The sequence below is a fragment of the Canis lupus genome, chromosome 1 (assembly GCF_048164855.1).
Source record: "Canis lupus baileyi chromosome 1, mCanLup2.hap1, whole genome shotgun sequence".
NCBI classification, from domain to species: Eukaryota; Metazoa; Chordata; class Mammalia; order Carnivora; family Canidae; genus Canis; species Canis lupus.
Window position 1 is genome coordinate 102,476,095 of NC_132838.1, and position 13,254 is coordinate 102,489,348.

The 13,254-nt window shown below is 48.3% G+C and overlaps 1 protein-coding gene across 16 annotated transcripts in view; it reads right to left on the reverse strand.

Annotated features, from left to right (window-relative positions):
• LOC140642365 (uncharacterized) overlaps positions 1–13,254 on the reverse strand; it is a 42,559-nt gene that overhangs the window by 8,986 nt on the left and 20,319 nt on the right. The window contains exons 1-3 of one of the 16 annotated variants that reach the window (XM_072842771.1): positions 9,514–9,908; positions 5,304–5,369; positions 3,104–3,211 (exon numbers count right to left, since the gene is read on the reverse strand). The exons of 1 other annotated variant lie outside the window; for it this stretch is intronic. In XM_072842771.1, coding sequence (XP_072698872.1) covers positions 3,104–3,211; positions 5,304–5,336 — 141 coding nt within the window. In that variant the 5' untranslated portion in view covers positions 5,337–5,369; positions 9,514–9,908. 14 more of the 16 variants (XM_072842799.1, XM_072842791.1, XM_072842781.1 and 11 more) reach the window with 14 other exon arrangements.

Below are 13,254 nucleotides of genomic sequence, written 5' to 3' on the forward strand. Positions count from 1 at the left end.
AAGGTATGAATGAAATCCTGGGATCCCTGGGTGGCGCAGCGGTTTGGCGCCTGCCTTTGGCCCAGGGCGCAATCCTGGAGACCCGAGATCGAATCCCACATCGGGCTCCCGGTGCATGGAGCCTGCTTCTCCCTCTGCCTGTGTCTCTGCCTCTCTCTCTCTCTCTCTCTGTGACTATCATGAATAAATAAATAAAATCTTTAAAAAAAAAGAAAAGAAAAGAAATCCTCTAGGTGCCTGAACAATGGCAGCTTTAGGAGGTGTCCAGGAAGACTTCAGAAAGGTGATACCGAATATGGTCTGAGGGCGGTCGGAGCAGTTGGGGCTGTGGGAGAGGTTGGATCAAGACCCAAGGCATAAGAGGCAGATGAGGCCATGAGGAATGGTGGGCACTTCCTGCAGTGGAAGCCTCCGTGCTTTCCCAGCTGATGCTGTAAACCCAGTGCATAAAGTGAATACCCTGTAGCATGGTAGGGAATGATAGTAGTAATGATGTCAACCACACAGTGACAAGACCTGTCACCATGCAGTTGCTGGGGCCCGGGTCCTGTCCAAAGTGCTTGTTATACATTGAATCATGCCCACCCGCAAGTCCCATGTGCAAGTTCGAACCCCCAGCACCTCAGAATGGGATGTTATTTGGAAACAGGGACCCTGCAAATCTCATTAGCCAAGATGAAATCATACTGGAGCAAGGTAGGTCCTTAATCCTACATGACTGGCATCCTCATAAAAGAGACATTTAGACACAGACATTCACATGGAGAGAACACTGTGTGCAGACTGGCGCTATGCTGCCACAAGCCAAGAACTCCCAGAAGCTTGAAGGGAGGCCTGGAACAGCTCCTCCTCCATGGCCCTCAGAGGAAGCACGCCCCCACCAACACCCTAACCTTAGGGACTTCGTCCTCCAGAACTGGGAGAAGACAGATTTACACTGGGGGTCCCCCAGTCCATGGTGCTTTATTACAGCAGCCTTAGCAAACCAGTATACCCGTCCTGCTCACTATCCTATACCCAGTGCTTCACACAATGCCTGGCATCTAGTAGGCACTCAATAAATAGTTCCTGAGTGAATAAATGGATCAATGAGGAAGGATGGCGTGAGAATTAAGTTAATCCATGTTTGCTGCTCAGAAAAGTACATCCATACAATAGGTGCTCAATAACCGTCAGCTACTGTTACTGCCACCCACAGGTCCTTGACTCCCTCCTGGGCACTAAACACCCCTCTCCCCAACCCCAAACCATGGCTCATCATCCCTGGGAGGAGGCCTCATCTGTTGGCCAGTTCTTTCATTGTCCCAGAGCCTGCCCAGTATCCTGGCCTCACGCTGGCCTCCCTGTCTCAGGGGCCACCACCACTCAATGCAGAAGCAGCATGTGGTAGTGGTTAAGGCTTTGAACTTGGAAGTTTGGGAGCCTGCAGTAAAATCCTGGTTCTGTCCCTCCTGGGCTGTGTTTCCTTGGGCAACTGTCTCAACCCTTCTGGGCCTCATTTGGTCAATGGGCTTCATAACAACAATGTCCTCCCTCCATGGTTGTCATGGGCCTTAAGTGAGGTAATGCATATATGCCTTCTAGCACGGTGTCTGGTACAGCTGACGTAAGCTCTTAATGAATGCCAACTTTTGCTATTGTAATTTGATTAATTTGACATTTCATATATATCTTATATATACTTTTTATTAATAATAATAATTATCATATGATATTATTTGATTCTTTGACCTAATACATCCTTTGGTCAGTCCTGCTAATAATTTTTTATTTTTTAAAAAAAGATTTTATTTACTTATTCATGAGAGACACAGAGAGAGAGGAAGAGACATAGGCAGAGGGAGAAGCAGACTCCCTGTGGGGAGCCCTATATGGAACTTGATCCCAAGGACCCCAGGATTATGACCTGAGCCAAAGGCAGATGCTCAGCCAATAAGCCACCCAGACATCCCTAATAATCCCTTCTTTTTTTTTTTTAAGATTTTATTTATTTATTCACAAGAGAAACACAGAGAGAGAGAGAGAGGCAGAGGGAGAAGCAGGCTCCATGCAGGGAGCCCGACGCGGGACCCGATCCCAGGACTCCAGGATCACACCCTGGGCCGAAGGCAAGTGCTAAACCGCTGAGCCACTCAGGGATCTCCATAAAGCGGTTTTTTAAAGAAGGGATTAGGGGATCCCTGGGTGGCGCAGCGGTTTGGCGCCTGCCTTTGGCCCAGGGCACGATCCTGGAGACCTGGGATCGAGTCCCACATTGGGCTCCCGGTGCATGGAGCCTGCTTCTCCCTCTGCCTATGTCTCTGCCTCTCTCTCTCTCTCTCTCTCTCTCTGTGACTATCATAAATAAATAAAAATTAAAAAAAAATAAAGAAGGGATTATTAGGGGATCCCTGGGTGGCTAGCGATTTAGCGCCTGCCTTCGGCCCAGGGTGTGATCCTGGAGTCCTGGGATCGGGTCCCGCATCGGGCTCCCTGCATGGAGCCTGCTTCTCCCTCTGCCTCTCTCTCTCTCTCTCTGTGTCTCTTGTGAATAAATAAATAAAATCTTTAAAAAATGGGGATCCCTGGGTGGCGCAGCGGTTTGGCGCCTGCCTTTGGCCCAGGGCGTGATCCTGGAGACCCGGGATCGAATCCCACGTCGGGCTCCCGGTGCATGGAGCCTGCTTCTCCCTCTGCCTGTGTCTCTGCCTCTCTCTCTCTCTCTGTGACTATCATAAATAAATAAAAAAATTTTTTTTAAAAAGCCACTTTATTGAAGTATGGTTGCCATACAAAAAGCTGTGAACATTAATTAATACAATTAGATAAGCTTGAAAAGTACATACCCATGTAATCACCATCACAATCAAGGCCATAAACTTATCCGTCGGGCAGCTCAGGTGGCTCAGGGGTTTTAGTGCTGCCTTCAGCCCAGGGCCTGATCCCGGGGATCCAGGATCGAGTCCCACATCAGGCTCCCTGCATGGAGCCTGCTTCTCCCTCTGCCTGTGTCTCTGCCTGTGTCTCTGCCTCTTTCTCTCTGTCTCTCATGAATAAATAAATAAAATCTTTAAAAAAATACAGAATACGTGATTCTTGGGTGGCTCAGTAATTGAGTGTCTACCTTTGGCTCAGGTCGTGATCCTGGGGTACTGGGATTGAGCTCTGCATCGGGCTCCCCACAGGGAGCTTGCTTCTTCCTCTGCCTGTGTCTCTGCTTCTCTCTGTGAGTCTCTCGTGAATAAATAAAAATCTTTAAGAATATGTATAGAATAAATGAAGAAACAAAGAGCAAGCCTGGGAAAATATCTGCCGTGACAACTCACACACACACACACACACACACACACACACACACGTTTAAAATTTCAAGAAGACAGAGTCCCGTAAACTGGTAAGGCGCCACACAATCTACCCACCCACAAAAGTGGCTAACATTTTCTGAAAATAAACCCTCACTAATCATAATACAGGCAACACTACTCAGAAAGAGATAGTGTGACACTGTTTGTCACCCATCACACCCAAGGTCTATTCCATGTGTCACTTATACCCCACGTGCAGAAGGAATCTCAGCCATGGCCGGTGCAGACCTCTCTTCTAGCCTGGCTGGAAGGCATACCACCGCCACTGGCTGGGAAGGTGCTAGAAGCCTCGTGGAAGGCCTCAGAAACACCCAACTCAGGGTTCCTCCTCAAGGAATACCCCCTAAGAAATCATACGAAATGCACAGAAAGACTTATGCGCCAGCCACGTCCTTCCTGACATTCACAACCATCAGTTAACTCGAAACCAATAAACATCCTACAACAGGGGAGCCATGAGAGAAGTCAGCTATGGCCCTTAGTGGAATTCTACAGTTATTGACATGGATGTGACAGGGAGCTTTTAAACACGTGGAGAAACACTTAGGATAAAATCTTCGACAGAGAAAAACCAAGATATAAAAACTGCTCAACCAGGGTGATTCTCATTTTTGCAAAACAACATGCATCCAAGGGAGAGAAAGACACACAGACATTCGAGTAGTTATCTCCTGGGGTGAGATCACAGGTCACTCTGATTCTCTTCTCTGTGTTCTTCTGGATTTTTCTAGACTCTTCATCATGATCATGCATTTCCTTTTCTACCAGGTATTTTCTTTTCTGGGCAGCCTGGGTGGCTCAGCGGTTTAGCGCCGCCGTCAGCCCAGGGCATGATCCTGGAGACCCTGGATTGAGTCCCATGTTTGGCTTCCTGCATGGAGCCTGCTTCTCCCTCTGCCTGTGTCTCTGCCTCTGTGTGTGTGTGTGTGTGTGTGTGTGTGTGTGTGTGTCTTGTGAATAAATAAATAAAATCTTTAAAAAAAAAAAGGAATTCTTTCTTCCTTTTATGATTGGTTATGTACAGCATAAAAAATTTATTTTTTTTAAGAAAGTCAAAGTTACCAGATCAACATTTAGGTACATTGACCACACAGCCAAGCAAGTGATGTCTGTAAAGTTTATAATATTTCAAAACAAGGGAAATCCTTATTGATTAAAGTTGGATGCAGGGAGGGAAAAACAATATTAAAATGGCAGAGCTAATACTTGGTCAGTTTTTTAAAATAATAATCAGAGAAGGAAGAAAATAAGTGAATACACAAATACCGACATGATTTATATATGGGGAGAGGGACCATGGGTAAATTATATTGTCCTACCTGCAGCTTACTGGGTTTTCTCTGTTTTCTATAAAGAGTGTTTTATAGGTTACTTTTTTATTATTAAATATTCCTGGCATAAAAGGAGGTTTAGAGAAAAACACAACACACAGCCATACGGGTACAGGTACCACCCAATAAAGCAGAGAACCTACTGGTGAGAGCCACAGACACCCAGGTGCACTGTCCCTGGGTGTCCTCCTGCTTCTCCCCAGAGGCAACTGCTCATTCCAGCCCCGGTTTTGCACCTTTACATGCATGTGGATGTTCACAGTGACTCTCATGAAGCTGGTACAACACTGCCCAGGAGCCTCTGAGGGGCGTTTCTCATGCTTGCTATGAGGTGTTTAAACCATCAGCTCCCAGGTGCCCATTTGTCTCCTGGAAGTCCTGAGCACAGGGCTGGTCCCTCCCAAGCTGCCTTATCCCCCTTGGCTGAGCCAAGGCAGCATCACAGGCAGGCAAGGGGCTGACGGACCTGGAAAGGGCAGAGCAGAGGACAGCAGCACCCATGCATGCCACCATCCCCCCTCTGCAGACAGGGCCAAGAATGTGAGACCCTAAGGGGGCTGGGGGCACAGAGGGTCATCCCTGGGTAGAAGCCTCTGGAAGGGAGCATGACAGGGGGGGCAGGACTCACCAGAGCCTCAGCCATCAGCAGCTGGGTGGCCATCCCTCCAGGGCTCAGGTCACCGGGATGGGCGGACTATGGTTGGGAGAGAAGAGAGAGAGAGAGAGAGAGGAGACACACTGTGAGAGACCAGGCCTGGGCCTGCTTCACAGAACAGACTCAAACTCACCAGGAAGACAGGCAAGGAGAAGTACACACATTAGTAATAAACTCTAAGCGGCCCCCCTCCCACACGCACACCCCAACACCTGCACACCCCCTGCACGCACACACTGACACACACACCTCCCCGCAGAAAGCACATGCCGACACCCGCGCATCCATTCCCATAAGCTTCTGGGGCCCCCTGCCTGCTCCTAGCCACCTGCTCAGATGTCCTTCCCAGGTCTAAGTGTGGGTCTGCAGCCCCACACCCCAGCCCTGTAGGCACCCCTACACCTCAGGATTCAACCAACAGACAAGAGGAACCTGGTGCCTGAGAGCGCACAGTAGGAGATCAACACACAGCAGCTGTTATTCCTGCCAATGGCTAAGTATATTCTGAAGGGTGGGATGCAGTCAGCTTCCTACTCAAGGGTCTTCTTTCTCACAGCACTGCCCCACTGCTGTTTATGATGGTTACACAGAATGTCCTTCATGCTCCTAAGCTGATTTAGGGGTGCCTGGGTGGCATGGCTGGTAGAGTGTCCAAATCTTGGTTTCAGCTCACTTAGTGAACCTGGGGGTCCTGGGTTCGAGCCTCACATCAGGCTCTGCACTCAGTGTGCGGTCTGCTTGAGATTTTCCCTCTCCCTCTCCCCCTTCCACTCATGCTTGCTCGCACTCTAAACTAAATAAAATCTTTTTAAAAAATATTAAAAATAAACTCAGTTGATTTAACCAAAATAAATAATTTTAAAAGTCAGTGAGCCAATTTAAATTAAGACAAATTACTGGACAGGCGGCACAGGTTGGGCAAATTCTTAGGAGTGTGAAGCCAAAGGGCCGCCCACTTTAACAAGCAAAAAGTTGCAATTTTAACTTGCACATAAGGACAGGTTGGCAGAAGCCTTTAGAACACCAGTTCTCTGCCAGGGGGTGATTTGGGGCCCAGGAGACATCTGGTAACATCTGAAGACATCGGCAGGTGCCACAACTTGGAGCAGTGTGTGCTATGGGCATTTGGTGGGCAGAAACCAAGCATGCTGCCCAGTATCCTCTGCTGCACGAGGCAGCCCCCGCAGCAAAGACTCCCAATAGCACGGAAGCTAAGACACCTAGGCACAGATTGCAAAGACATGGGCTCAGGTATCTTAGTACTCAAGTCTGTAGACTCCACGGCACCACGTCTGGCCTGCAGATAGCCCTCAATAACCATTTTCCTGTAGCTTCCCACAGCATTAGAAATCATCCACAATTGTCCCAGCTGCCCAGGTGGCCCTCATCATGGTCTGCCCCTGCTGACCATCCCCCTCCATCCCACTCCACTATCCCCTCCAGCACAGGCCCCCAGGCACTCTGGCCTTCACAGCTGCTCCCTCTTCAGGGATGCTCTTCCCATGACTAGCTCTTCTCATGGCCTACTTGGAGAAGCAGATCCTCTACCTCCAGACCCCTGAGCTCAACTGGCAACACCCTCCACCCCTTCTGCCATCTTCCTATAGCACACATGATCATTGACAGCTGACACTTTTTAATGAAGTGTTCTCAGATTTCTCATGTCTTCCCTCCACTGGAATGCAACCCCCTAGGAAGCAGAGATGATCATTTCTGGACGGGCTCTTTAGCATCTAGGACAACGTCCGGCACAAAGGAAGCACCGAAACATAGAGAGGAATGAACAGAGGAGCAAACTTGAGTGTTGGCAGAGAGACAGAGAAACGAGACCTCTCACACACAGCTAAAGGAAATAGAGTCCCTCATCTTTCCAGAAAGTTAGGCAGCAATATATGAACCCCATAAACCATCAACCCTGTCTGAGACGCTACCCAAGGCAGAGTTCTACATAGAAAACAGACGTTTATTGTAGTGCCATTCCTAGAGGCAAACGACCAACCAACCAACTAACCAACAAAAAGTCCTGGAAACAATATAAGGAATTGGGAGGGGAGAAGCTGTGTTATGAAGGATCATGTCATCTCTACAGAAGAGGAGTCCGTTCTGCATTTACTCACATCTGTAATGTCACTAAATGAGAAATGCAATTCATATAAGAGTTTTATACTGAACTTTAATAACCTCTCTGTGTAAAAACAAGCCAGCACACGGGGGGGGGGGGGGGGTTGCAGTGTGCTTCTGTGCAGCATTTCTGAGCCTGGGGAAGGGAAAAAGTAGGGATGAGAAGTAGGCGTTATCCATTGTTTTCTGGTTCTGTTTCCTGGATGCAGTCATTTCACATTACTGTCCTGATGTTTGAAACAACATTTAACTTTTAAAAAGATATTTTTAGGGCACCTGGGTGGCTCAGTGGCTAAGCATCTGCCTTCAGTTCAGGTCATGATCCCAAGGGTCCTAGGATCGAGTTCTACATCGGGCTCCCCGCAGGAAGCCTGCTTCTCCCTCTGCCTGTGTCTCTGCCTATCTTTCTGTGTCTCTCATGAATAAATAAAATCTTAAGAAAAAAATTTGTTTAAACGAAGCCCATGAACTCATAGTGACTGGCCCTGTGAGGTGACATGTGCATGGGCCTGGTAACTGTCGAACCGGGTGTGGCATTTCCTTCCTTCCTTCCATTGTTTCTAGGGGAGAATCCCATGGGGAAAAATCCTGGAACTGTCTCAGACAAGTTGAAAGGAAAATAGAATTTCCCTTTTGTTTGGTAGTTTAGCATGGGGGCTCTGGAACTGGATGCCTGGGTATAGGGCCAGGTGACTCATTAGTCTCTGTGCTCAGTTTCCCCATTTGTAAAATGAGGGTGATAAGGGCTCCCGCCTGAGTTACCAGAAGGCTTCTAAATGAGGTAGTCCCAGTGAAGTGCCAGAATGGCACTCTGAGTGCCCAATACACATTCCCTGAACACATAAACCTCTGGTCAGGATGGGGCAGGGATCATGACTCCCTTTTAAGGAGGACACTGTGGGAGAAAGCAGGGAAAGAAGGATCACCTCCCCTCGGCCCCACATGCTGTCACCCACACACTGCCTTGCAGCAGATTCCTAGCCCCTCCAGAGCTTTCTATGGGCCAGACAAGTCTGTGAGGGCATGGAAGGAGCTGGGGAGTCTGGGAGCCCCAGGCCAGGCCCACCTATCCAGATATGCCAGGTCTTTCACATCTACTTTTGGGAGAGGCACACCCAGATGCACTCACGTGTGCACGCGCAAACACACACACACACACACACACACACTGAGCAATGGCCAAAGATAGAGACACGGATGGATGCACTGATAGAGAAACACACCCCACATCCAGGGACAGAGACAAATCCAGAGGCCAGGAGCAGGCACAGGTATGCACAGAGGGACACCCTCAGAGACACTCTGGCCCTGCTGATAAAGGCAGACAGGTGCAAGGCCATGCACAGGCAGGACCAGACAGGTGTGCCATTGGATGGCACCTTCAAGGACACTCTGGCCCTGCTGACAAAGGCAGACAGGTGCACAGGCATGGACAGGCAGGGCCAGACAGGTGCGCCCCAGGACGGCACCCTCACAGACACTCTGGTCCTGCTGATAAAGGCAGACAGGTGCAGAGACACGAACTGACAGGACCAGACAGGTGCGCCCAGAGACACCACGATAGGCAGGCGTGCAGGCACAGCGAGGCAAGCCCACAGGAGAACGCCCGGACTCACACTGACTCACACACTGGTACGATTGCAGGGCCGGCGCACACGCGGTCAGGCACACGGATCCGCCTCCTTCCGACGGGAGCCCAGTCTCCGCTGCCCCTCGCAGGTCCGCGCCCCTCCCCTGATCCACCCCGCCCGCAGTCCGCACGCCACTCACCTGCGCCCGCACGCCCCCTCCCCCAGGCCAGGGTCGGTCCGCGCTGGGGGAGCGGAATGAGGGACCCCGCCCCTCCCCCCCCTCCCGCCCCGCCCGCTGCCGTCTCACCCGCGCGGCTCAGCCAGGACAATGACCCGCGCCCGCTGGGCCCGCCCGGCCGCACTGCGCCTGCGCGGACGGGCGGACTACACTACCCAAAGACCCGCGCGCGACCGTCTCCGCTCTAGTGTTCGTCAAAGGAACGGAACGAAACCGAGCAGAGCCGAGCCCAACCGAGCGGAACCGAGCCCACCTGAGACCGGATTGTGCCCTTCCATCTCCCAGACGTCCCAGCAGCACCGCTGCCAAGGAGATGGCCTGTGGGTGGGGAGGAGGGAGGAAGGGGGCGGGGCGAGAGCGAGGAGAAGAGGGAGGAGGAAAGAGAAGGAAGAGGGAGGAGGAGGAAAGGGAGAAGTGGAGGAGAGAGAGAGAGAAGGGAGAGGGAAAGGAGAAGGGCCGGGGAGGGGAAGGGATGAGAGGGGAAGCCAGGGAAGGAGGAGGAGGGGCCAAGGAGGAGGGAGGAAGATGGGGAAGGGCATGAAAGAAGGAAGAAGAAACAGTGGAACGAGGGGGAGGGTGGATCTCTAAGGAGGAGGCACAGGGCGGGAGGAGAGAAGATCGGAGAGGAGGAAGATCCGGAGGAGAGAAGATCGGATCGGAAAGAAGTGGGTAGGGAACTCCAGCAAAGGTGGGGCCGTAGAGCATCTTCTGCAGTCGTCCTGGTCCTGCAGCCCGGCCTGTGAACTGCACAAGGACCAAAGTGGCAGGAATACTGATGGGGGAACAGGGGACTAGCTGAGGACAAGGCAAGAGCTTGGGGCAGCACATTGACAATTCCTTGAAACAAGGAAAGGGACATTCCTCTATGGACTCAACTGCCTCGATGTTCATACTTTGCTAAGGGCAGAAGGCAATCTTAGCCTGACCCCCAGGAGCCTCCAAGCCTACTTTAACATATAAAAATTCCTTTTGAAATTTCCTTTAATTCTAAACCCTCAAGGTACGTGTTGGTAATCATCCCCCAAGCATATGGCCCACTGATACACATCTGAAAGGTCTCATGACTCAGGTTTTATTAGATGGTAATAAGTGACCTTTTCCCAACAATAGCTAGCCCCCTCAAGGTCCTGGAAACCTTGCTTCCAAAATTCCTCAGAGACTAGGCTATCTTCAAACCCCTCCCAACTCCCAGGTATATAATCAACCACCCCTCACAGGCCAGGGGCAGCAGCTCTTCCTGCCCATGGGTCCTGTCCCTGTGCTTTAATAAAACCACCATTTCGCACCAAAGATGTCTCAAGAATTCTTTATTGTTCATCAGCTCTGGAACTCACCTATATTTCAAAACTTCATCAATACAGGACAGCTTTCTAGAACCAAGGATCACGCCAACTGGCAGAGATGCAAAGAAGGGGTCATAATAGGAAAAAATGTTGACCCTTTTAATTATATTTCCTATGTGCCAGCTTCTGTTCTTGGGATTTTATGACTTAGGAACTCATGTAATCCCCACAACCAAGCTACTTTCTGCATAAGGAAAGTGGTGCAGGAAAGAGAGGTCACACAAGAGCAAAGTGGGGCTGCTGGGGGAGGAACCAGGCCTCCTGGGTGGGATGCTCTTACCTCATAAACCAGGAAGCCAGGTACAAAAGCATTTGGTGGATGAATGACCATAAAAATAGAAAAATTAGCTAACCTTAGGTGATGACTCATTTTTTTTTAAGATTTTCTATTTATTCATGAGAGACACAGAGAGGTAGAGACATAGGCAGACAGAGAAGCAGACTCCCTGCGGGGATCCCCCTGTGGGACTCAATCCCAGGACCCCAGGATCACAACCTGAGCCAAAGGCAGATGCTCAACCACTGAGCCACCCAGGCGCCCCTTATCATTTCTTAGGTATTTTGAGATAAATGTAGATTCACATGCAGTTGCAAAAAAATAGAACAGAAACCATAAAGACCCCCTGTATCCTTTGGTACCTCCCAACGGTGACATCTTGCACTATCAGAACTAGGATGTTAATGTGGATATTGTCAAGATACAGAATATTTCCATCACCACTAGGTCCCTCCATGTGGCTCGTTCATAACTACACCCATTTTTCCTCCAGATCCCATTTGTCCTTAACTCCATGACTAATTTGTTCTCTACATCCATAATTTTGTTTTCAAAAATGTTATACTATAGGCTTCACCCCACCCATCAGCACAATTCTCTGGAGATTTATCCAGGTTGTTATATGTATCAATAGTTTATTATTTATTGCCAAGTTCTATTCCATGTTATTGACATAACTTGGGTATCACATCTGGGATATTTCCAGCTTGGGGCTATTCCAAATGGTTTTTTTTTTCTTCTCATTGTGGTAAAAACACATATATTTTGGATATTAAAACATCAGATATTTGGTTTGCAAAATTTTCCCATTCCACAGACTGCCCTTTCACTGTTGTTTCCTTATGACAGGTTTTGTGTGAACATAAATCTTCACTTCTCTGCAATAAATGCCCAGGAGTCATATGGTATTTGCATTTTTAGTTTTTTCTTGTTTAAACAAACTGCCACGCTGTTTCACAGAAGAGTTGTACCATTTTACATCCTTACCAGCAATTTACGAGATACACAGTTTCTCCAAATCCTTCTAATATTTGATGTTGCCATATTTTAAAAACTGTAGCCATTCTGGTGTGTACTGATATTGCATTGTGGTTTTGTTGTGTGGTTTTGTTTTTGTTGTTGTTTGGTTTTTACTCAGACTTTTTCAGAACAATTTTAAATTTACAGAAAAATTGAGCAGATAGTACAGTGAGTTCTCATATACCCACACAATTTCTATTAAACTCCTGCATTCATGCAGCATATTTGTTACAGTTAATGAACCTCTATTGATATATTACTAATTAAACTCCATCATCAAGGTTACTCTTTTTGTCCTACACTTTGGTGGATTTTGGAAAATGCATAATACATATCCACCATAACGGTCCCACACAAAATAGTTTCGCTGCCCTAGAAATGCCCTGTGCTCCACCTGTTCATCACCTTCCATCTTCAGGGACCCTCTTGCAACACAGATATTTTTTCTGTCTCCATAGTTTTGCCTTTTCTAGAATGTCATATAGTGGGAATCAGACAATAGATAGCATTTTTAGACTGGCTTCTTTCACTTAGCATTTTATACGCATTTAAGTTCCTTTTTAATTTTTTGCTTAATAGCTCATTTGTGTTTATCACTGAACAATAATCTAAGTACCACAGTCTGCTTATCCATTCACCTTAAAGGATATCTTGTTTGCTTCCATAAAACTGCTATAAACATCCACGCTCAGCTTTTTGTGTGGACATGCTTTCAACTCATTTGAGTAAATACCTAGGAGTGTGATTGCTGGAAGTTATCATACAACTAGGTTTAGCCTCAAAGACATTGCCAAACTCTCTTCCAAAGTGCATTCCCGTCAGCAATGAATGAGAGCTCCTGTCACTCCACAGCCTTGCCAACTGAGTTCCTTTTGGATTTTTGCCATTTTAATAGGTGTGTAGTGGCATCTTGTTAATCTGTGGTTTCCTGGGGCACCTAGGTGGCTCAGTGGGTTGAGCATTCAGCTCAGGTCATGATCTCATAGCTCCTCAGATCAAGCCCTTCATAGAGCTTGGAGGTGCTCAGCCTGGAGTCAGCTTGAGGATTTTCTCCTCTGCTCCTCCTCTACTCAGTCGGTCTCTCACCCTCTTTCTAAAATATATATATTTATTTTAATCTGTGGTGTACAAATTACATGATGGTGATCATATCCTATGCTTACTTGCCATCTGTGTATCTTTGGTAACCTGTCTCTCCAGTTTTCAATTGGCTTTTCGGTTGTTTTAGGAGTTCACTGTAGATTTTGGATAAAAGTCCTTTTGTGTTACATCTCTCATTTGCCTACAAAACTTGGAGGATTCAAATGAGAACTGAGTCCCTGGGGGATGAAGGAGCCACAGGTGGGTGAGGTCT